Source organism: Ostrinia furnacalis, unplaced genomic scaffold (genome assembly GCF_004193835.3).
Source record: "Ostrinia furnacalis isolate ACB-3 unplaced genomic scaffold, ASM419383v2 OfSCF2693, whole genome shotgun sequence".
NCBI classification, from domain to species: Eukaryota; Metazoa; Arthropoda; class Insecta; order Lepidoptera; family Crambidae; genus Ostrinia; species Ostrinia furnacalis.
In genome coordinates this window covers 1-25,228 of record NW_021132932.1, presented here as the reverse complement: position 1 = coordinate 25,228, position 25,228 = coordinate 1, and the positions used below count along the sequence as shown (strand labels likewise).

Sequence of the window (25,228 nt, the reverse complement as noted above, 5' to 3'; positions counted from 1 at the left end):
ATCAGTTGTGTCATGTCAAGTATGAGCAGAGGGCTGCGAGGTTATCCTTGAAAGCGTGTTGAGTTTGGTGGAACGTTAAATTGTAGGAAAAGTGGTTGTCAACCATCCAAGATATTATCTCCTTGCCCGTTAACCCACGCCAATGGAGATTCCACCCCTAGAGTTCCTTCTGATAGAGACCCAGTGCCTTTAAATGAGTTTTATGAGTTTTTTTATAATTCTTATTTTTATAAATATGTATTTATTATTATTTTTCAGCTGCAATGCAATGACAAAAATGTTAATTTTAGAGCTCATAGTTTTATAATTTTTATTTTTTCACCTTTATTTTATTCCACGACAGTTTATTCTTTGTTATCATGCATATTAATAACTCAATTTTATCGGCTGTCGCTTATTGCCGCAGTCTCAAGATTGTCTGATCTGCATATAAATCGATTCAAGTGTCGTATAAGGGTTTTACAAAAGCTGTATAAGGTCACGATCGACGGGACCATTAACGCCCCGACAAATTTGTATAGCCGATACTAAACGCTTAGAAAACTATTATATTCCGAATGTGAATAGGCTTGCTATTCATATGGAAACTGATGGAAGTGGTTCATTGTTGCAGTGCGAATGTACTCGGGCTTGACTTGCAATAATTTTTGAGGGGATTTCGCTGTTCTTTGACCTTACGTTGAGTCATAACAGACATCTATGGCGACTTACAAAAATATTCCGATTAATATTTAGGTAGGTAAACCTCTTTTCTTCTTTTATCCTTATCGACGAAGCTCTTGGTCTGCACATCTCACCCACCACAGGCAACTCGCTATCTTACGCTATCTGTCGGAACACAACAATGTTTTATTGTTGTTGGTGGGCGCACCAGCGCCGACAAGGCAGTCAGGAGTCGAAGTGGCCGAAATCATCATCATCATCATCATCATCATCATACATTGTTGTTATGGCCTTAATCCATAGCCTTTACATAATAAGCTTCTCCCTCCCAATCTTTGCCAGACAGATTTATGAGAAGATTCACAAAGGTTTAATTACGTGTCATTTCATTCATGATGAATACTAATGTCTGTCACTATAAAAACTAATAATGTCATGTCTGCCTGAATCTGACATTAAGCAAAATAAATAACTTGAAATATTTTATCGGTTTTAATTGTGAAGAATACATAATAATTAAACAAAATGGACGACCGAATGGAATTCCAACGTGACACGACAAGAAATTATGATGACACAACATCGAAGTGGCAAAGGAGAGCGGCCAGTGCCATGTCATTTGAGTCTGGGGAGTCCGGCAACTCGTACACTCCACAGGATCAGCACTTGCAATATTTTCCAGAGGTAAAAATCATCTTATTTTTATCGTGTTGACAACAAACCTACAGCCCGACGGATTAGCAAGCTGAAGTGGCAATGGGCAGGGCACATAGTACGCAGAACTGACGACCGATGGGGCAGCAAGGTTCTGGAGTGGAGGCCGCGTACCGGAAAACGCAGCGTGGGACGTCCGCTGACAAGGTGGACCGACGACATCATAAAGGTAGCAGGAAAGCGCTGGACGCAAGCCGATACCAACCGGGTAACATGGGGGAGGCCTATGTTCAGCAGTGGACGTCCTATGGCTGAGATGATGATGATGAAGAACAAACCTACATATTGTCAGCCCAAAACTCTGCTACAAGAGTGGCGTTGTCAGTAGCAATCGTTTAAATCTTTTTGTGTGTAGTTGTTTGGGCTCGCAGGGCACGACACTATGTGCTTCATCGACTGGGGAACACAACCACATTGGTACTTCGTTTGAACCATCTGAGAATCCCCACCTGAACAGATTGTCCTTACTACGGCCGACCTGCGTCCGAAGTCTATAATATGTATAAAGACTTCCAGGTAAGCCAGGGGAGCTCATATCCAGGCGGATGACTCTCCGAAATAGGGACGAAAGGGCAGGGAAGAACAATCATTTTGCGACCAAATTTTAGCATTGACAGTGCAGTTTACGTTACGTGTGCAAAAAGGCATTAGGGACTTAAGTGACCTGAGAATTTTGACTTGTAACAAAACCGCCAACAGTCTTGGTGTTAACGTCAGTTACCTACATTGATTTTATTTTCAGAAAGAGACACGCTCATACAGACGATTTGTGCCTGCGTCGTGGCATGAAACTTTGTCTTACTACCGTGGGTATGTAACAGCAGCAAGCAAAACGCAAATATACTCCCCACAATATTACCCTTTTAACATGTAAGTAATAACGTTGTTTTAACCAAATTCCGACCACTGCTGGGCAAAGACCTCCACCAAAGATTTTCACAACGACTATTCCGCGTTGCCTGCATTCAGGCACATCCCGCAATACTCATATCATCGGTCCACCAAGCAGAATACTTGCCCACATATTATCATCCTTTTCGTGATCGTAATTCAGGAACTTTTCTGCCTCAACGGCTTAGTAATGACTGCTTGCTATGTGTCTCACCCACGAAGTTCTTAATTGACTATTTTTATGTGACTTTTTATCAGTTTAATCGGGACATCTTTATTGTGCAATAATTAAAATTGTATTATTATTATGTTTGTACGCTTAGGAGCTCACGGGTCAAAAGTGGCCCGGTCCTTTATAAGGCTTGCGTGGGGATACAGATCCAACACGTAGAGGCCGTTTTCAGCGTAAAATAATCGACAAAAGTGAAAGTGGTGCACATGCTGGATCCAGTCTCTGACTGTATCATGGGATGTAGCCAAAGACCATCCCCAGCCTTTGCACAGCCCACAGGAGCTATTGCAGTTATTGGAGAATGGACTAGGGTTATGGATGAAGGATAACATAAATGAAGGATGGACTTTTAATTATTTCAGATTCTTCTGGCAAAACCTAATGAACCTGCTCTTCAAAAGTCTGCCTCTTACTTATGTTTACATGTTTCTTGCTTCCTATTCAGCCAATCACCACTTCTTTTTGCCTAAAATGATCCCTATTGCGTATGGTTAGTTGAATTAATTGAATAATGTAAAATAGATTCGCTTTATTAATTCTAATTTATTTTAGTTTTTGTCTAGAAATGGAAAATAATTTTACTTCCAATAAGTTGGAATTTTATTGATGTTTGAACTAAGAAGTAAGTTATATGAAAATTCAATATCTTTACTTTTAATCCCAATTTATAAATCGTTGCATTTTAGGTGTAATCATAATTTTCATTATAACGGCATTTCTTGAAATAATGCTTTTTATGGATTTTATAATTTTTTTGTTTCACTATACAATAAGAGGCTTTGTGGATAAGAACCCTTGGCACAGGTAAAAATATTTACTCATTTAACTTTTTAATTTGGTCAACCAATTAGATATACAGGGTGTCCCAAAAAGTAGTATCAAGCCGAAGCCCAGAGGTAGAACATCACTAGGGCTATTCAAATCACGATAATTTTTGAATTATGATTATGATTGTTTAAGATTTCTGTGCGAATAGTCAAGTTACATGCCAGATTTTTTTAACTATTATTAGATGAATACTAAGCCTAGCTGATTCAGAAGTATTTACATCCATAACACGATTGTAAACAAAAACCTGTGTGTTTAAAAAAAAACATAACTCGAAAACTATCAAAAGTCACGGTGATTTGGGTAGCCCTAGTGATGCTCTCTGGGTTCGACTTGACACTACTTTTTTGGACACCTGTATTATACGTAGGTATATTTTACTCATTAGATCTAAGATTAAAGACACTGATGTCTCATTTTAAATCTTACAGGTGTGATAATAAAGAGCCCATCAATATGGGAAGTTACAATATTTATGGATTAGATGTCAGATTGTATGGCGTATGCGTTACGTTGAAAGAATATCAAGAGTTGCAAGAAGTGTTTGAAATTTATTATCCATTCCCAGCCCCGACGTTTTATTTCATGTACGTAGTTGTCAAAAATGAATATGTTTAAAAATTTGATGTTCAGTAAATTTTTCTGTCAGTTTTTATATTCTGTCATATAAAAAGTTATAGAAGAAAGAAAATACTGTCAATATCCCACCAAAAACATAAAATGTAAAAAAAAGAGCCAAGTTCAATACAAAAATTATGCTTGGCTGTGGGCTTCGAAGCAAAAAGAATGGTAGTAGGTTACAGTTCCTTTGCTTAACCTTGGCTTGAGAAAACGAAAAACAATATATAGACTCTTTTAAATTCAATGATTAACATTAACAAAGTAACTCAACCAATCAAAGGATTGAGTTTTGGAAGTAACTTCACGATGCAAGCCTTAATTACTAATAATGGCATTTTTATTTTCAGACAAACACAATATGCGTTGCTTTCTCACTCGAACTCCGATCGTATATCGCAATCATTCATATATTTTGTAATATTGTGGATTTTCATAAACCTATTTTATTGTCAGCTGTTTAGTAAAATGCTTTGGAAGGTACGTAGTTCTTTATATTTTAACCTACAGGGAGGAAACTAAAGTTTTAGTCCGTCAATAACATTCTCAAAAAATATTGGACACAGATTTTTATTTGACCATCAAATATGTAAATTACGCGTGTTGTAATTTGTCACAAACTGCTACACTTTTAAGCAAGGCTTGGCGTCACAGGCCTCTTCTTTTGAACTTTGGCGCGCTGTATTTCTTTCAATTTTCATTACTTTGAAAAAGTGAAAATTACATTTCGAGAATTTTTTGATATGTTCACCGACACGGACCAATTCAAACTCTTTCTTTTTGATCCAGAAAATATGCCTATTCTTTATTATCCGTTTTGTTTGCAGATTCATCACATTTTTCATTGGATTACGAATATAATTTTTATCATAGTATTATCACATTTAATGCTTCGTGATTTATTTGTAAAGCTCGAGGATGACAACTCGTCACAGGAAGTTGATCCGACTACGAAGCTCAAAAGTGATCTTATGTGGGTTAGTTTGTTTTGTTTGTTGTTATTACTTTTGTGTCCATGTATGTTACTACTTAATAATAAATCAGCCCTTAGTGTCTACGTGAAAGTCTCATCCGTTGAGATCTAAAACCGGGGTTTTTATATGTAACACTAGCTATCCGCCCGCGGCTTCACCCGTGTGAAATTTTGTCTGTCACAGAAAAAGCTCGCGCGTGCCTGTTTCAAAAACCGGGATAAAACTATTATATGTCCTTTTCCGGGACTAAAACTATCTCTATTTCAAATTTCATCAAAATCGATTCAGTGGCTTAGGCGTGAAAGCAAGACAGAGTTACTTTCGCATTTATAATATTAGTATAGAAGTATAGATTTGCCCGATTCGATCGCTGTATCACCATCATTATTATCACCGTATACGTTCACCATTCATTCATTCATATCCTTCCAAACTGCCTTCTAGTTGCGGCCCTTGTATGATCGCGTATCACACTGGCAACATTTTGTTGTCACTTGCTATCTAATTATTTAATTTTTTTTAGCATAATGACCTGAATATGATAGCTCTATCTATGGCTACACCGCCAATCGTACACATTTTGACCTCAAGAACAAATAAAGAGGTATGTTTATTGTTATATTCTTCACACACTGTAACACCCGTATTCACAAACGATGCTTGCTTAAGTGAAGCAGCAAATAGAATGCACAGTGTTGAATAGAGCTCTGTGATTGGTTCGTATGTAACCCTTCGAACCGCTATCGAATTACCCGAAAGTTACCATTGCCGCGTTTGGCGTAGACGTAGCGTGGGCAGGCCTCCTACTAGGTGGACCGACGATTTGGTAAAGGTCGCGGGAAGAGCCTGGATGCGGGCAGCGCAGGACCGTTCATTGTGGAAAACTTTGGAAGAGCAGCCTTTGTCCAGCAGTGGACGTCATTTGGCTGAAACGAACGAATGAATTTAGGTTTTGGAATTTAAAATGGTATCAACTCCCAAAATCTTTATTACAGATTAACGCGAATAGAGACAGCAGTATATTGTTAATTTCAAATGGCATCTACAGCATATTGAAGGGATTGCTATCGCATAAAGTAAAAAAGTATTCTCAATCAATTTTAAAAGAGACGATTGACATGGAAATTCGTGAGTTATCAGGATTACCAATACCATACTGTTAGGCTTTTGTGTTATTTGGAATGACTGAAAGCCCTCCTCAATAAATGGATTAGTTCCTGAGACCAAACGCAACGAACCAAAAAATCAAATTATACTAGTAGATCGTTTCAACCACGAAGATGCATCCTGCCATTCTTCCGCTGATGTTTGAGTGTTATCGGTACTCGCTAAAATTCATGAGTGCACACGCACACTACAATAATGACGCTCGGATTGCTCGGATCAAACTCCCCGCACCCTGCGCTTCCCTCAACCAAAAATTCGTGGGTGAAACGATCTTTAATATAGTTATTAAACTAATTTTATTGTTATTTTCTTTTTAAATATTTTTTCAGTACACGAAGAGTTTTTTAAAATATGGACAGTTTACTTTTCAACCTTTTTCTTGGGTGATTTATTTTCAATCACGTTTTTTGGCATTCATTTCATTGTGGAAACTTTAAATGTTGTAAGTACAATAAATACAATATTACAAAACTATGTATTTTTTAAAAAATTAGTCACATGAAGTAGCGTAATGTATGCAACATTACGCTTCTATTGTCCACTAATTTCTGCAAGTAGCCTTTAAAAAAGCACTTTTACACGTCCCAGTACTAACCCTACCACTGCTTCGGGACAGTAAATGGGCCAGTGCTGAGAACAAGCAGCGCAAGAAACTCAGTCACTATTTGTTTGAATGTTTTCGTAATTTACTTTATTTTTTTATTACTTTCAGGTTATTACCTCCCAATGCTTAATAGAAGCCATCGTTTGTGAGTGGCGTGTGGCAAAACGACTTTTTGTGTCATTTATCTTTTTTATATTGGGGATTGTCGTATTTTATCTTTCCACACACGAAGTAAGTTTTTTAGGCAAAATACAAGATACCATGCTCTATATTGAGGATCTGTTTCCTGTAGTAAAGATTAGTTACACTGGATACGTTCTGCAGGCAGCAGTCAGTGGCCTAATTCACGTATCAAAACTTCAACGACATGCAAGCGATTTCATCGCTGAAGTCACTTTTCGTATTCACGTATTAATCGCCCGATTTTGTTTCGATTTCATATTTAGGCCTATTCGATCATGCCTTCGCGGTATTCACGTATTCTGTAATAGTCAAACGACATTTTGTCTATTACAGAATACGTGAATTAGGCCACAGGTCAAAATGCGGGTTGCGTTCCTTTAACCTGACCGCTGCCCTCAGAACGCATTCAGTGTGGCAAATCCTTTATCGTGGATTTTTATTATATTTTAGTCCAGGATAGGATTCTATGTGTACACTCAACACGTGGTCACCCTGCTGGAGATATTTGTGATATTCTTCATGTACCCACTGGGCCGACTGATCAACGATATCACCTTTTACACCGGAGTCATTCCGACGCAAATGAGGCTTTATAACTTGAAAGGAGTGCCTTTGTATTTTGCGGTAAAATTAGCTTTTGACTTTTTCTTAGCTACTAGAGGATTGGGACGTAAGCCCGGGTTCCACTAAGATAGCGGAGCGGAGAGGAGATGTTCAAATAATGAGATCAGATTGGTTATTCAAAACATTTTTCCGCATTTAACTTCACACCGCGCCCGCTCCTCTGTCAAATTCTATAGAAACATTTGATGACCCAATACTTCTCCGCTCTGCTCCGCTTTGATCCGCCTTAGACGCGGAGCGGAGAGAAGAAGTGGAAATAATAAAATCTGATTGGTTCTCCAACACACTTCTCTGCTCCGCACCGCTTTTGTGGAAACCGGGCCTAAAAAGTACATATTTTAGTTTATTTTGTCATATTTATTCAAAAAAGGATTTGTAGATTTTAACACTAGAAGTGCCGAAGATTACGACCCCCCTAAAAGCGCCGCTGGGTCAATTTTGTCCCAGCATGTATTTTGTAACATTTTTTAAGTTTCAGGCATGAATATTATGGTTAAAACTATTTGTAGTATCCTTAAAAAAAGGTTTATCTATGTGGTTAAAACAATATGTACTTAATTCTTTAAAAATATAAATGTATTCAATTTTAATTTGGAATTATTAAAATTTAGATATTTTTGGTTTCATTTAAAAATAGTCACATATTACGTGGTGGTATACTGTATTAAAATCATGAAATTACTACTTTAACTAGTCATTATTATTTTTAAAGAAAAAATAAATATCTTAAAAATAATAGTGCACATTTTGCACAAAGTTTTTTTGTATGGTTTTTTGTCTATCTGGTGTACTATGTGTTTAGGAATTTCTATAGGTATGGTTATTTTTCTGTTATCTGTACACAAACAATTAAGTTTTTGACCAATTACAATGAAAATTATGTACGTTTAATCTTCAAAATTTTATAAGTCACACATTTTAAAAATGTATCAAATCATACAATGTATGAACTGGCTTATGTCTAGAGGCCATCTTCCTACTAATATTATAAATGTAAAAGTTAATAAATATTGATGAATTGAAGGATGGATGGACTGATGAATGGATAGGATGGATGAATAGGTGGATATATGCCTGGAACTTGAACTAAGTGAGTATGGATTCATGGTTAGATCGATGGATGTTTTTTCACTCTTTTACGCAAAAAATACTAAGCCGATCTTAATAAAACTTTGCAATTTTATTGTTAATACTTCAGAATAACATAATATAGGCTATAATTTAGAATAATGTTCAGTTATTTGGTCAAAAAGCAACGATAAGTGTCAAGAAATTAGGTCTTTCTATGATAAACTTAATTTCTCACGGGTGAAGTCACAGGCAAAAACTAGTACAATATATATATTTACATTTCTGCATTGTCACGAGTCACCTAAACTCTCCTCACCTCTCCACTTTCGTATCTCCTCGAAAAAAGGACTCTTCATCGAATTATTGTGGCAAATACCAGGGTGGGACAAAATTGACCCAGTGGCGCTTCTAGGTAAAACCGATTTTAAAAATTTTTCTATTAATGTTATATTATCAAAAACATTAAAAAATGATAAAATTCAATAAATCAGAAAAAGTCAAAAAGTTTCATGGACTTTCGTTGAAAAATAAAAAAGTTAGAGCTGATCAAACTCGCGAGTGGGACAAAAATGGGACGGCGGCCTTTCTAGTGTTAAACCATATTTAAGATTAAAGTTTCAAATATGTTTCCAGTGGAAATTATACATCTTACTTAAATTCAACACTAACTGGATGAAGTATATCGAGAACGATGACAATGTGTATCCAGACCATCTCGATTATTATTTCGACGTCAGCATAGGCATTTTCTTATTCATCGGGATATTGTATGCGGCTGTTAAAAATTTGTATTTTTATAAAAAGGTAAGATTGTGTAATATAGAATATTTTTTACTCATAATATTATAGCTGTTTGATACCCTGTTGTGCATTTGATACCCTGTACAGTAGGTATTAGATAAGTGCTATTTTCTTACGATTAATTTTAACAAAAAAATTAAAGCGACTCCAAGAAACCAACGGGAATCGTATCCGTTAAAAATATAAATGTGTGAGACTAAGGCTGAAGTGCCACCATTTTTGATGATTTAGAATGAACTTTTAATTTCTGAATTTTAATTAATTAAGGCCTGATTTTTCAAAAGCCGGATAACTTTTAAAACTGAAGGATAAGTTTGGCATACCTATTGACAGTTTCAGTATGGGAAACGTGTCAAAATGACAAGTTTATTCTTCAGTTAAAAGATATCTGACGATTGAAAAATCTGCCCTAATTATACTATTATTTATCAGACGTGGCGATCTTTGCTTGTACCAGAATCGAATTGGGGTCCAGAATATTCTATACGGCAGTTGAGGAAGCAATACGACTCGAGAGAAGTAAGTTATCGAACTTATTTTTAAGTAGATAGGTGTTGATTTTGTTTGACATCTATGATGGAATATCGAAACTTTTATCATCAGTGTGCTTACCATTAGTTTACGTTAGGTGTGCTCGCTAGCGACTGCGTAAAAATGTCATTAAATGTATGACAAATTGTACAGCGCCCCCAGCGGCTACTTTCAAGAACAAAAATCTGAATAGATTTTTTTGACGCACTCGCTAGCGAGCACACCTAACGTAAATTCATGGTAAGCACACTGTCCAAAATTATTACGTATTGAGACAAGGTAACAGTCCGAGAGGGGACCGTAGAAACCCTACGTCATTATTTTGATACTAAGATAAGCTCCATGGCACACGTTCAGAAAACTTACGCTATGCTTCGAAAAATGAATTATTAAAATCCGATTTGGCCGAAAGTACCAAATGTAGATTATAGTCTATCCAATATAGCTTGATTAGAATGACAGCTGCCATCAAAAGTAACGACATAACATTGTAGTAGCGATCAATGAGAGCTAAATATTGGCGGACAAGAAATAATTTACGTCTGACCTACAAACAATGTTTTCGACGGCAGTGCTTCCAATAAAAATGTTAATTTCGTGTAAATGCAGCGTTAAATTACACCAATAAGTAGTAGGGTAAACCGTATAGCTATTGCCCACTTAATGATTTCAAACACATTGAGATGAAAAATTAAAGAAAGTATTTTAATAATCGACCATTTATGACTTTTTTCTTATAACTCAATAAACTGTTAAACAGAATATTAACAGTTTTTAGTTAAAACTTACGTAACTTAGAAAATATTGAAATAAATTTAAAATCTTCCAAAAAGTACAGTCATTGCCCATTACTTACACTAATTGCCCACATCAAAGCACAGTAATTGCCCAGTATCTTAAAACAAAATAATCAATTTTAAAATGACAAAATAGGCTTTAAATAAACAAAACAAAACGTTAAACTTAAATTCTAATAGTACAGTCTTCAAAATTTCAAAATAAATTGCGATTGGCCTTATTAACTATATTATCAAATATTTCTTGAGCTGATGTTGATGAGTCAGAATCGGTAGAGACAGAATCATCTACTTCAAAACATAGATGACGCAAAAATTTGAATTTTATATGTAAATTTTATATGTATTTATTTTTTATCTTCTTTGATATCAGTTAAAGTGGTTGCTCAGAATGTTTAATTAGCTGTTGGTTATTCTTCCCTAAAGTTGTATCTATTTCCTTACAATTATCATTTTCACTAGTAGATTTAACGTAGGATTTTCATTTTTTTGTATTTGCGTTTGAATTTTTATAAATTTTTTCAAGCCAAACCATATTTTTCAGCAATTTATCTTGTAGATAAATTGTTGGATACATGTTGTATAGCTTCGATCGCTTTTTGCAAATTTTCTATGCTATATTGAACTTTTGGAGTCTTTGGCATACTGAAAATGAAACATTAAAAGCCATTTCAATATTTATGCCTGTAAATTGCAAAACAAGTCTAGCAATGAGCAACTTAAACACTGCTACTGCATGGTGGCAACACTCTAATAATAATTGCCCTGGGCAATAACTATACATTAACATATGGCAATAACTGAAATGATGGTGGGCAATAACTAAAAATATACAGATTTACGTGCAGTGATTACCCACCCTTAAAATGACCGTTAGAAATCAAATTTAATCAGTTATTTTCATTGATAATGGAGAAAACACTTATAATTTCATCATGACTATACACCATTAGTTGAATATTAAATAACTTGCAAAAAAAATTTAACCTCTAAGCAAGTAATTCCTTAGTAAAATTGTTAAAGTCTTTACCTGTTTGAGTAACATTTTCACCCGTCTTGACAAAATCCGCCATAACTGTTTTTTAGTGTTTCCTATTGTAAATTTTAAATCTACTGTAGATTGATCTCGAAGCCATCTACTTAGTAGGTAAATTCAAATTTAACTAGAGTGATTCAAAGTCAGCACCTGACAATATTATTCTTAAAGCGGGCAATCACTACCAGTGGGCAATCACTCTCTGGTTTACCCTAATTCGAAATTATAAAAATCGAGCTAGAGTATTAACGACGTCTCTACAAGGTTATCTCGAGTTACAAAAATGTTAGTGATGGGACATATCGACAAATGTCATATTAAATTAAAACTATTTTTTTAACATATTTAACAAAAAAAATTTCTAACTAATTTTTTAACATATTTAAGTCAAGTTATACGTTTATCTAAATGTTCACTATTAAAAACCAAAAAACGTTTCATTCTTAAATAATCAAACATTGGAAATCAATCACCGGTATTTTTTTGGGTATTCATAGCACCGTTGCTCTAGAAGAGATGCCCACCGCCCCTCTAGCGAGAGGAAAAAACCACTGAAGAACACTGATGATAATGACTACGACTTAGGTTGTACGCCCTTGCGCGCCTTGACATGAATTTAAAATTTTACTGTCTTAAATTATAATTGTCATTTTTATGAATAAATAAAGAACTTATCGATACATCTATGTGAACCGTACGAAACATACCCAGCACTAGTCACATTCGTTTGATAGCTGTCATTCTAATCAAGCTATATTGGATAGACTATAGATGACACTACAATATTCGACCATTACGAACTCCTAAACGAACCTGCGGAAATTCATTGAGTTTGGGTTCATTGGATTTGTCTTTTTGAGCACTTAGTGTTAGATGATGTCCAGGGTCCTGATGATGGAGTCGGGAGGTGTCCATAGGAACTCCTAAACTGGCATCGAGTCTTTTAGTGCAGTAATTAAAAGCGTGTTTTTAGTTTTTTAAACTATTAATTTATTTTAAGTTTATTCTTTCACAGTACATCGGATCACAAGCGCCTCGCCCTTTGAGTCGCTACATGATTTACAAGGCCGAAGCTAAAAAATACTCGCTCAATATCAAATATCCAAGTGTGACGTCAGACGCGTCTTCGGAGGTCAGATATGAGAACGAAAAGAAGAATGTGTAAAATAAAATTTCACAATCAGTCATCAATATCAATTTAGCCAGTGGCTATCCACCGTTGAATGGACCTCCGGACTCTAAAGAACGCCGCAGAGTACGGGACTATTCCCACCTTTCTTTCCCACCGCTGCAACTCCTATGTAGCCAGGATCTACAGATTAACCGTCAATAAAAACCCAACCAGTGAAGGTCAAGTTTGTCCCGGGGGAAAGTTAACTGTCATTACGTAGCCGCTACGCTCTCCCACTTGTTTTCATTCGGCTGTTTTAATCTATCTTCTTGAAGTCGTCAGTCCATTAAGCAAAGTTTTCGTTTAAGAGCACATTTACTTTGATTTCGTCGGTTCTCCAGGTATGGTCTTATCAAAATCTAGAAAAAATCCTTCCAAAAAACTTTGTTTAAACAAGTTTTATCTGTATTAAATGTAGGCTTTTTTGTATGTGTTTTAATGATTAAATATTATATTGATATAGATTTTTTTCTTCAATGATACGGCAAGAAAATCAAACGTTTATTTTTTACGTTACTCTCAAAGAATTATTTATTCACAGAGATAATTTGTAGTACCTACAATAAATGTGGTCTTAAGTTAAAGAGGTGCAGCTTATCTCACCAGCGCAGCTGGCATGTGAATTTGTGCAAAATTTCCTGAGATTGCTTTAGATTATCTATTGTTTTGTTGCTTAAGACTACTACTTGTTTCACCATTTTTATAACTATACTTACGAGCAAAAGTAAGTATGGAATCACCCCTTTGTGTTCCGAGCGGTCTTAAGAACTGAATGAATATGTATTGTATGTATCTATGGTATCAATTTAAAGTTTATAATATCACCTTTAAAATGGTGCCATTTTTATTGATCTTCTATTAGTCATTTAGTTCTTATGATCGCTCGGAATAAATAGGGTGATTCCATATTTTTGCTCGCGAGTGTAAATAAGTATTGTGAGATTTTTGAGGTGATTTGATTCTTATCATCATAAAGTTCAAGTACGTACTTATTAAACCATTTGCAGGCAATTATTAATTTTATAGCGGCTTTTGCTCGAGGTGAAGTAAATTTAAAATTCTAATAAATTCAATCAATCTCGTGACGGTTTATGGGGATTTATATATTATCGCCTCGTTAAGTCTTAAATCGGGATTTCCAATCACATTTCACAATTTGGTAACCATGACAAGATGCGTGAAAACCCCGGATTTTGGTTATTTAAACAGGTTTTTATAGAACTTCGACCGGCATTGGCCTATGACTTAATTTTTTTATACCCGGACAGCAAATGAAACCCCATCCGGACGCTCACCGGACGCCCTCTAAACTAGAACAAGTCCGGGGAAACCCGGACGGATGGCAACCCTACCTACGAGTAATCTCTGTTTAACTAAAACTAAAGATGGATTGCACCATCTTACTTGAACAAAAAACATTAGTTTTCGTTATAGTTGTCGTCAAAGTTAGGTGGTGTAACTTAGCCTTAAAAATAGCTAATTTACAGTTTCATTTTTATGTTGCATCATTGATTGGGAATTTAATCGACTCGTTCTTCGACTTTATTTTAAACAACAATAATTTCGGTGCAAAGTTATTCGAAGTTACAACCAATAGAGTAATCGTTAATCGGTACGAGTAAATACTTAGTTTAATTGGCAAATCTTTCGTCGGCATAATATGACGTTGCGGATAACAACCCTTAGCCTAGGACAGGGATGGCGAACCTTTATGTACCAACGTGCCCTTTTTCCGAAAAAAACCTTACTCTACAGTGGCACTAACTGATGAGGGCAAATACGATAGCCCTTATATAAAACTCATTATTTTATAGAGAATTTTGTGATAGGTGGGCGTGCCCTAAATATTGTGGCGCGTGCCATCAATGGCACGCGTGCCATTGGTTCGCCATCCCTGGCCTAGGAGCAGACCACCTATTTTTAGTTGGCCGATAGTTGGGTCTGGTTGGGTTGTTTGTTAATCAGTATGAAGATGTATGAAAGTGCGCAGTTGCGCACATTACACCGATTTGGTGTCGGTCGATTCTTCATACAAATTAGAATCGGGTCCAACTATCGGACAACTAAAAGTTGGTGGTCTGCGCCTAGGCTTAGCGTTACTGGTAAATCTTCTAGGAATGAATATTTCAAAATTGGCTTAGGGAGCTATAAAAAACAAAAGTCTGTGGAACACTAAAAAGTCTCTCTATAAAGTACCGAAAATATGTGAAAATATCTCCAAGTTGATATTTATTTAGGCACCATTTGGATGCTTTAAGACGAAGCTGCTTCGCTTAGCTCAAAGTATTGCTTTAGGCAGCATCCCAGCAATTTCGGCTGAACATGACTGCGCGTTTGTACAGCGCTGATATTACTTCTAGAGATGTTTGTTCAACTCTCTAGTGTTGATGAGCTATCGACGGCTGAATAATCGTTATCGTATGCTAAGTATAAAAACCTCAAACACAGTTCGTACATTAATTTGAGACATTTAATTTTGTGCATTTTTTTATGGACTTTTTTTTTGTAAAAGGTGTGTTTTATGCTACGATTTTAATGTTCGGGTTGATGACTCTTTGTCTGTCACAATGTAATGCGAGGTGTAGACTAGCTATAAAATTTGCAGAAGTTGACTTCCACGAGCTATTACCACTGTGTAAAACTTGCAAAAGCTGGCTTGTCACAGTTATTTACGCAGTAGTAAACAGCTTGTGAAAGTCAACTTCTGCAAGTTTTATTGCTAGTCCTGTATAGTTAAATCCTGCTTTAGGATTTTCTGCACAATGGTGGGGGTTAGTTCGGTGACCTACATTATTACTTAATCTCGTGAATGCATATGATAGCATCAGTTACAAAAATACTAATCACAAATGAATAGGAAAACCAAATGAATCTTTATTTTTACCCGCAACAAAGAAACTCTTGAATAAAATGTCTTGATATCTACGATAAGTTTTAAAGGCACAACACTAAGAATGCAACATCGCGAAAATGTGTACCATTTGGTAGTGTTAGTGGTAGGTAGGTAACTAGAAATCCACTGAAATAATAAATAAGCTAACTTTATTTCTATAATTGTATTACATATTATTTAGTTAGCCAGTTTCACTTGACTACAGAGGTTATTAGTGAGCCACATTTTTGCAAGTCATAAATTGATTGATGTGGTAATATTTGGTTATTTGTGAAATGGACATGAAATGACTTGGCAATTCTCGTAGTGTTGGGATTAATAGCATTAGGTGTTATATTATTATTTTCTTTTACGGAGTATTTTAATATTATTTGTGTTTTTTTTTTAATTTGGGCATTTTGAATTTCAGGGAGAGCGCGGCGCTATCGGTATACGCGTTGCTCTCTCCTACGTGATTTAGAATTTTAATTGTTGAAAGATTTTAGGTTGCTAACTATGTTTAAAAATGTGGGTGGTAAATGTTGTTATAGAATCTTGCTTAGTTATAATTTGTTGGAAATTGAATGGGTCAATGTTGTAAATTTGGCAAACTATATTATGGCTAAGTCTTGTTGATTAAAATCTTGGGCAGTCCTGAATAATAATAATAATAATAATAATAATAAAAACGTTTATTGCTTTTTAAACATAAAAGGAATTACAAGAAACAAAATTACATTATAAGCTTAAAATAACTTATGCTAAAAGAAAAAGCAAATGGAGGTGGCTCAGCATGTGCCGCCAAGGACTACCTGCCCTAGACAGCGCTGGTTTTCAGCCACCACCATTTCTCTTAAGGTGTTGGTCGAGAAAATGGTCACGGGGGCTTCGAAAAGAAAATGAGTAAAAAAAATAAATAAACATTTAAACTGACTAAAAAAATAGAAAAAATTCATCATCAGGACCCTGGACATCATCTAGCACTAAAGTGCTCGAAAAGACAAATCCAACGAACCCAAACTAGATGTAATTCCGCCGTTTCGTTAAGAGTTCCTATGGCCACTTCCATACTCCATCCAGCTCAATGGTACCATAATATTGCATTGTCATCGTACTTACACAAGTATACCAAATTTCAGCTCAATTGGTTAAGGAGAACTGGTTTTAAATTCAGTTGCAAGATTTATCCCATACTAACTAACAAGCGCAGTGCTTGTAAAAATGGTACGCATATCTTTTTTGCGACTAGTTTTCTTAGAGTATTATACCATTTCGGAATCTTGGATAGTTGCGTCAACTTTATAAAAAACTTGCCGCAGTAGTGTTTATACTGTTTTTTAACAAAACGACGAGTCAAAGTGGAGTGTAAGTAAAAATCGTTCAAAATTTTAAGGAAATATCATATTTTGATTAACTTTTGGGTAAAAACTGCAAGGGTTCTGAGGGTTTTAAGAATTGGGGTGGACAGCAGCACTACTTAAGTTGCCGATACAAACAAAAAAACTGAAGTATTTGAAAAATTGTAGTCGTGGTAATGTAAAATATCATAAGGGGTGTCAATTTTCGACGAATTTCATAATTTATTGTGTAACTTAAAAAATAATCGAGTCAGATTTTTTTTCTTATTTTTCCTAAAGTAGTCATGACTATGTCCACCCTGCGGCGCCGGCTTATCCTTGAATTTTGGGACACGTTGTATAAAAGAAAGTCGTGTTAGTTACTTCGCTTATAACTCAAGAACGGCTGAACCGATTTAGCTGAAAATTGTCAGGGAGGTAGTTTAGAGCCAGGAGAAGGACATAGGATACTTTTTATCCCGTTCGAAATAAAAAAAAGTCTGCTTATTTATTGCTATTAAGGCGGAACAAAGTTCGCCGGGTCAGCTAGTTCGTAATAAAACTAGCCTATTGGTGAATTACAATCTAAAACTATATCTATCTCCTAATATTATCTTACCTAGATATTTGTTTTCAGGTTGAATTCGTCGAGCAGCTGCTCGCTCGTATGTGTCACTACCAACACGGCCACATCAACGCCTACCTCAAGCCGATGCTTCAGAGGGACTTCATCAGTATGCTTCCAAGTAAGTATGACTATCATGGTCTAGTATCTAGACCTGGGAATGTATGCTTTTAAGCCAAAAGCTCCTAGACGAAACGTGACAGTTGTAATTTATGTATTCTCCGGCATTTTTTTCTATGTAATTGCTTTGCTTTATGAAGGGTTTCGATTATTGAAGCAATCAAAAAGTGCCATTTTTGTACAGTCGCGACAGCAATATGGGATGGGTAGCTTGGGGTCATTGGACGAAATTCTACGTGCTCGGCGACCGGACTATAGTCTCGACTGCTGGAGCGCGACCCTCTAATTTAACAGAGGCAAAGGCAGGATTTGGCTTACAATTCCAATGCTGGCCAAACGGGTTGGGGAGGCTTGTAGCCTTATTCACGTAAAAAAACCAACGACAACAAAACACTAAGTTGCGATCCTATCGAGTAATCGTTCTATCAAAATGACCCTTGTGAATACGGATTTAGAACTGTTTTTCAATGGATCGACTTCTGAACGTCATCGAGATCTTGGCTGTCAAAATACGTGAATTAGGCCACTGATGTTTCGCTGTCCCTAAGTCGACTCTTAAGACATCTACTCTCACTTTGGGTGGCCCTATCCTGCTTTGCCGGAACTCTCGACAGAAATAGTATTATTCCATTGCATCTGGAAATATAAACCATTCAGTTTGGACTCTAAACATCCCAACTTACAGATCATAAACTTATTGGTTTAAAAGCTACTAAAATCGAGTTTTACAGTCAGTGAAAATCTCATGAATATAGTTTAACCTCTACTGTACGCTGTCCATATAAACATGCTTCACTGAACACTTGAAGATAACATTAAATATTTTCTCCCACAGAAAAAGGCCTAGACCACGTAGCGGAGAACATACTGTCTTACCTCGACGCTCGCTCGCTTTGCGCGGCGGAGCTGGTGTGCCGCGAGTGGCAGCGCGTCATATCAGAGGGCATGCTGTGGAAGAAGCTGGTCGAGCGGAAGGTGCGCACCGACTCGCTGTGGCGCGGACTGGCCGAGCGGCGCGGCTGGTGAGTCTAATTGCGGGGGCATAAGGTCGATATTGCAGTGGCAGGGAGTAGAAACATGGGCGGTACGAAAGTGCGGACGTGGGAGCTAGAGACAAGCGAGTTTGCGTTTTATTTCTAGAGGCACAAGGTCTACATTGCTCTGACAGCTGATGCAAGAGAAATCAAGATGGCCATGGCCGGCTGGTGAGTTGATACAATGCGACTCTATTGCTAAGGACACTCGGTCTATATTGCTCTGGCAGCTGATGCTAGAGACTGAGCAGGACGAAAGTGTGAATTTGAAATCTAGATGGCCATGGCAGGCTGGTGAATTGAATCAATGAGACTCTATTGCTAAGGACATAGGGTCGCTATTTCTCTGACACCAGGCGTCAGTTGAAATTACAGAAATATGAAGAGCGAAAGTGTGGATTTAGAATCATGATGACAGGCTCGTGCGTTGATTAAGACTCTATTGCTAGGGATATAAGGTCGCTATTACTCTGGCAGCTGATGCAAGAGAAATCAAGATGGCCATGGCAGGCTGGGTTGAATCAATGAGACTCTATTGCTAGGGATATAAGGTGACAATTTCTCTGCCACTACTATCATAGTGTGCCGCGAGTGGCAGCGCGTCATATCTGAGGGCATGCTGTGGAAGAAGCTGGTCGAGCGGAAGGTGCGCACCGACTCGCTGTGGCGCGGGCTGGCCGAGCGGCGCGGCTGGTGAGTCTTATTGCAAGGGAATAAGGTTGATACATGTGGAGTGAGTCATGGGCGGGACGAAAGTGCGGACGCGGGAACAAAAGACAAGCGAGTTTGCGTCTTATTACTAGGGAGATACGGTCGCTAGTGCTCTGTCAGATGTCGCCCGTTTAAAGTAACTTAACAGGGAAGAACGAAAGTTCGAACATGGAGTCGAGAAACAAGCTAGTTTGCGTCTTATTTCTAGAGGCACAAGGTCGACATTGCTCTGGCAGCTGATGCAAGAGAAATCAAGATGGCCATGGCAGGCTGGTGAGTTGAGAATCAATGCGACTCTATTGCTAAGGACACTCGGTCTATATTGCTCTGGCAGCTGATGCACAGATGAGACAGGGACAGATAGGAAACGGCCCTATGATTGGTCCGTTCATAGTAAAAGTTCCGGCATCTATGGACTTCCATTGGGTAGCGCTAAAAAAAAAAAAAGATCGTAACTTTTTAATAACGACTGCCTTAGCGACGTTGCAGTACCGCTTTAATATATTTTATAACGAGTAACGTTACCGCACCAATAACGGTACGGGTACATTATTATTTCAAATTATTTATAGAAATAAAAAACCAAATACATAAGTTTTATTAAAAAATTTATTTCATAAAAATACAACTTAAAAACTAATGCATACAACTATCGACAAAATTACAAAGGTGGTCCTATCTTTTGAGCACTTGAGTCTGAACATGAAGTACATCTTAGAATTATCTACACGTTCGAAGATAATGTACCAAGCGGATGATTTCTTATTCCGTAAGGAAAATTACAAAATAATAATGGAATAAAAAATCATCCGCTGAACTCGATAATTATAAGTAAGCACCATAAACTTAGGAAACTATGAAATACTATTAGTAAGTAAAACTATACAGTCATTAATTCACAGAATCATCAACTGTAGGTTTTTAAGAAAAATAAAAGAAAACCTATTTATCCTCAAAATGTGATTGGCAGACCTGAAACAAAAATCAGTCAGTTCAGTCCTAGGGAAATTGCAGCAAATTTTATAGCAATTTGGAAGGTTGTTTAATAACCTAAAAATATGACTTGCCTTTCTTTGACGAAGTTGCTCCTTTGTCATAGTTCCTGATAAAGGATTTGCAGGCAGGAGGTACTGTATCCTTAGAGCCTGCAATGCTTCATCACGTGCTAGAGAAAAAACCCTGGACTTGGTGGACGAGCAACCAGTCACGATGCATTTGGTGATAATAAGAAACCATCTTGTTTATACGGTAAACAATGTAAATACGGTAAAATGACCATTATTTGTTTGCTTTTATTTCCGAATATTTCGGAATCAAGATTTTTTCTCGGAATTTCGAAAAGAATTGAGTGAATGAATGATTGATTGAATGAGCGAGCAAAATCAGCGAATGAATGAGTGGATACTGTCCTGTCAATGTCATTAAAATGACAGTTGACGTAAAGGATGCTCTTTTTTTTTTTAATTGGCCCAATCCTACAGGCTATGTTTGCTGAGATTATGTGGATGCTCCTAGAAATGACATTTGACTAACCATCTGTCAAACACTATGGCGTTTCCACCCCGTGAGCTGATGCTAGAGACATGGGTAAGGCGAAAGTGTGTGTTTGAAATCTAGATGGCCATGGCAGGCTGGTGAATTGAATCAATGACACTCTATTGCTAAGGACATAGGGTCGCTATTTCTCTGGCACCAGGCGTCAGTTGAAATTACAGAAATGGGAAGAACGAAAGTGTGGGTTTAGAATCATGATGACAGGCTCGTGCGTTGATTAAGACTCTATTGCTAGAAATATAAGCTCGCTATTGCTCTGGCAGCTGATGCAAGAGAAATCAAGATGGCCATGGCAGGCTGGTGAGTTGAATCAATGAGACTCTATTGCTAGGGAGATAAGGTGACTTTTTCTCTGCCACTACTATCATAGTGTGCCGCGAGTGGCAGCGCGTCATATCTGAGGGCATGCTGTGGAAGAAGCTGGTCGAGCGGAAGGTGCGCACCGAGCTGTGGCGCGGACTGGCCGAGCGGCGCGGCTGGTGAGTCTTATTGCTAGGAAATAAGGTCGATGTTACTTTGGCAGGTGGAGTGAGACATGGGCGGGACGAAAGTGCGGACGCGGGAGCGAGAGACAAGCGAGTTTGCGTCTTATTCCTAGGGACGCAAGGTCGCTATTGCTCTAGTCACTTGATGTAAACAAATGACAGAGCGAAAGTGTGGATCCGACTCGCTGTGGCGCGGGCTGGCCGAGCGGCGCGGCTGGTGAGTCTTATTGCGAGGGGATAAGGTCGAGGTTACTTTGGCAGGTAGAGTAGAACGAAAGTGCGGACGCGGGAACAAAAGACAAGCAAGTTTGCGTCTTATTGCTAGGAAGATACAGTCGCTATTGCTCTGGCATATCTCGTTGGTTGAAGTGTCTTAAATGGGAAGAACGAAAGTTCGAACATGGAGTCGTGAAACAAGCGAGTTTGCGTCTTATTTCTAGCAAGATACGGTCGCTATTGCTCTACCACATACTGCTAGTTGAAGTGACAAATGGAAAGAGAGAAAGTGTAGAGACATGGCGGGACGAAAGTGCGGACCTGGTACTGAGAGGAAAGCGAGTTTAGTTTAGATCTAGTAGCTAGCGTCATTAGGTCGCTATTGCTCTAGCAAAAGATGCAGTGGCGTAGGAATAACGAAGGTCGGATTTGGAATCGAAATGGCAGGCTGATATTAGTTGATTGAGATGACTATTGCTAGGAACAAAGTGACAGATTTTAAGATATAAAAAAGAAAGAAAGATATAAAAAAATAGGTAGAGCAGAAATACCTATTATACTCCATAAAGTGTAGTGGTTCGCATTCGCATTTATTCCCGCCAGTTGGCGCTACTAAAGTCCTGTTACTTGCTAGTGGCTAAGACAGTGGCGCCAACTGGTGAGCATTGAAACTACGAGTAAGAATGTCGCATTTTAACTCACTTAGTGGGCTCGTTACTGGTGTGAACTGGGAAGCCCTATGCAGCCTTAATTATTTTTATATGTCAAATTGTTACAATAAGTCAAAATGTCATTTCATTATTGTAGCCTATATTGAGTGTCTTTGTTTCAGGATACAATACCTGTTCAAGCCGAAGCCGGGCTGCCAGCATCCGTCCCACTCTTTCTACAGGCAACTCTACCCCAAAATCATACAGGACATACGATCTATCGAGGACAACTGGCGGATGGGAAGACACAACTTGCAGGTCTGTTACACTTCTTCTATTCTTAGGCCACACACATTTTATTTCTGGAATAGAATATTATACAGGGTGTTAGGTAAATGGATATATGAGCCGATACTAGCCCATGTTAACATGGGCATATAAATGGTATGGTGTAGTCAGAAATATGATATCATCATTTTATTTTTTAAATTTTCATACAAAATAAATTTTATAAAATCCGATTTGGAAACATAGGCCTCCCCCAATGCTTTCCATGTTACCCGATTGGTAGCGGCCTGCGTCCAGCGCTTTCCTGCTACCTTTATGATGTCGTCGGTCCACCTTGTGGGTGGACGTCTCACGCTGCGTTTTCCGGTAGATCCACTCCAGAACCTTTCTGCCCCATCGGCCGTCAGTTCTGCGTACTATGTGCCCTGCCCATTGCCACTTCAGCTTGCTAATCCGTCGGGCTATGTCAGCGACTTTAGTTCGTTTATGGATCTCCTCATTTCTAATTCGATCTCGTAAAGAAACACCGAGCATAGCCCTCTCCATAGCACTTTTAGCTCTTGAACCTTTATTTCAGGAACCTATGTGCTAAAAATTGTACGTTTTGTCCACAGAGGATAAATTGCAGATCTGAAAACTCCAAAGGCGTGTATTGCCTACAATACGACGACAACAAAATTGTCTCTGGTCTCAGAGACAACACCATCAAAATATGGGACAGGAAAACTTTACAGTGTGTCAAGGTAAGGCTGATTGTCTATGATTGATATCATTACCATTTGAGTTCAATATTTTTGTAGTCTCAGTACAAAAAGTTTGAAAATTTGCAATAAGTTGTTTGCGAAATGAAAATTTGCGAAACGTTGTTTGCGATGTGATAATTTGGGAAACGTTTTTTGGCCAAAAATTAGTAATCCTTCAAAACCACTTGACTACAAAAATCAGTCAAAAGTGGTTTTGACTGATGCCCTTTGTCAATATAGATGAACTACACTGAAATGTCCCACCGACGACATTGACAGAAGGGCGCCACCATCTTCGTGCAACTATATGGTTTCCACCGTGGCAAAAGTCGGAACTAGCGATCCGCTATTGACGGTGGCCCCTCTGTCAGTGTCAAATAAAGGACAGTTCAGTGTAGTTCATCTATATCACTTTTGACTGATTTGTCCAGTCAAAAGTGGTTTTAACTGTTAGGCGGTTATCACACTGCGCCGCGCTCCGCCGCGGAGCGCGGGGCGACAGATTTAATTATTGTATGCAAGTACTTCAGTTTGTATAGAAAACACGCGCGGCACTTCACACTGACAACGCGTCCGCGCGCGTGATTTTATTATTACAAGCTTTATATTGACTTCACTTGTTAGTATGTGTGGGACAAATCTTGCAACTGAATTTAAGACCAGTTCTCCTCAACCGATTGAGCTGAAATTTGGTATACTTATGTAAGTACGATGACAATGCAATATTATGGTACCATTGAGCTGGTCTGATGATGGAGTCGGGAGGTGGCTATAGGAACTCCTAAACAAAACGGCGGAAACTCATCGAATTTGGGTTCGTTGGATTTGTCTTTTCGAACATTTTAGTGTTAGATAATGTTCAGGGTCCTGAGATTAAGATATAACTAAAAAGTGTAAAATAAAATTATAATAAAAATAAACTTTTTTAAAAACAAGCTTTTATTCTGAATCTCGAAAGCTTGTAGCGCAAACAGAGAAAAAGAGGAATAAATTCCATGCGCGATACAAACTTTCGAGATTCAGAATAAAAGCTTGTTTTTAAAAAAGTTTATTTTTATTATAATTTTTTATATGAAAATCACGCGCTCCGCGGCGGTGCGCGGTGCAGTGTGATAACCGCCTGACTCTTGTTTAATATCACAAATTAAATAATATTTGAAATTTGAATTTGACTGATTTTTGCAGTCAAAAGTGGTTTTGACCAATGAGTTTTGATTCTATAATAAACACCTTTTACCTTCTCTCGGTGTATACTAGTCTCAAATATTTCTTATGTGTTCCTTTTCTTTCTGTTTTTTTGGTGTGCAATAAAGAGTATTTATTTATTATTATTATTTCTCAGGAGCTCCAAGGGCACACGGGCTCCGTCCTCTGCCTACAATACGACGAGCGCGCCATCATATCAGGCTCCTCCGACTCCACAGTCCGCGTGTGGGACGTAACAACAGGCGCCATGCTGAACACGCTCATACACCACTGCGAGGCGGTTCTTCATCTACGCTTCTGCAGCGGGATGATGGTCACTTGCAGCAAGGTGTGTCGCCGTGATCCCCTCGTGCCCTCATTGATCCCCTCGTCCTCCCATCGATCATCTCGGGCTCCTCCGACTCCACAGTCCGCGTGTGGGACGTAACAACAGGCGCCATGCTGAACACGCTCATACACCACTGCGAGGCGGTTCTTCATCT

The 25,228-nt window shown here is 37.8% G+C and overlaps 2 protein-coding genes across 2 annotated transcripts; both read left to right on the top strand.

The window, feature by feature from the left end:
• The first annotated feature begins 1,201 nt into the window (after positions 1–1,201).
• LOC114356155 (uncharacterized) lies at positions 1,202–12,899 on the top strand. Its single transcript, XM_028309270.1, has 12 exons — positions 1,202–1,347; positions 2,120–2,247; positions 2,863–2,990; positions 4,820–4,923; positions 5,444–5,524; positions 5,916–6,048; positions 6,426–6,529; positions 6,800–6,850; positions 7,325–7,498; positions 9,203–9,373; positions 9,803–9,889; positions 12,750–12,899. Exons 1-12 carry the CDS (start codon positions 1,276–1,278, stop codon positions 12,897–12,899), a joined length of 1,383 nt encoding a protein of 460 aa, XP_028165071.1. The 5' UTR covers positions 1,202–1,275.
• Positions 12,900–15,667: 2,768 nt separating this feature from the next.
• Positions 15,668–25,221, top strand: LOC114356154 (beta-TrCP-like). The gene is made up of 6 exons (XM_028309269.1): positions 15,668–15,676; positions 17,752–17,860; positions 18,695–18,881; positions 22,692–22,827; positions 23,412–23,540; positions 24,883–25,221. Exons 1-6 carry the CDS (start codon positions 15,668–15,670, stop codon positions 25,171–25,173), a joined length of 861 nt encoding a protein of 286 aa, XP_028165070.1. The 3' UTR covers positions 25,174–25,221.
• The last annotated feature ends 7 nt before the right edge of the window (positions 25,222–25,228 follow it).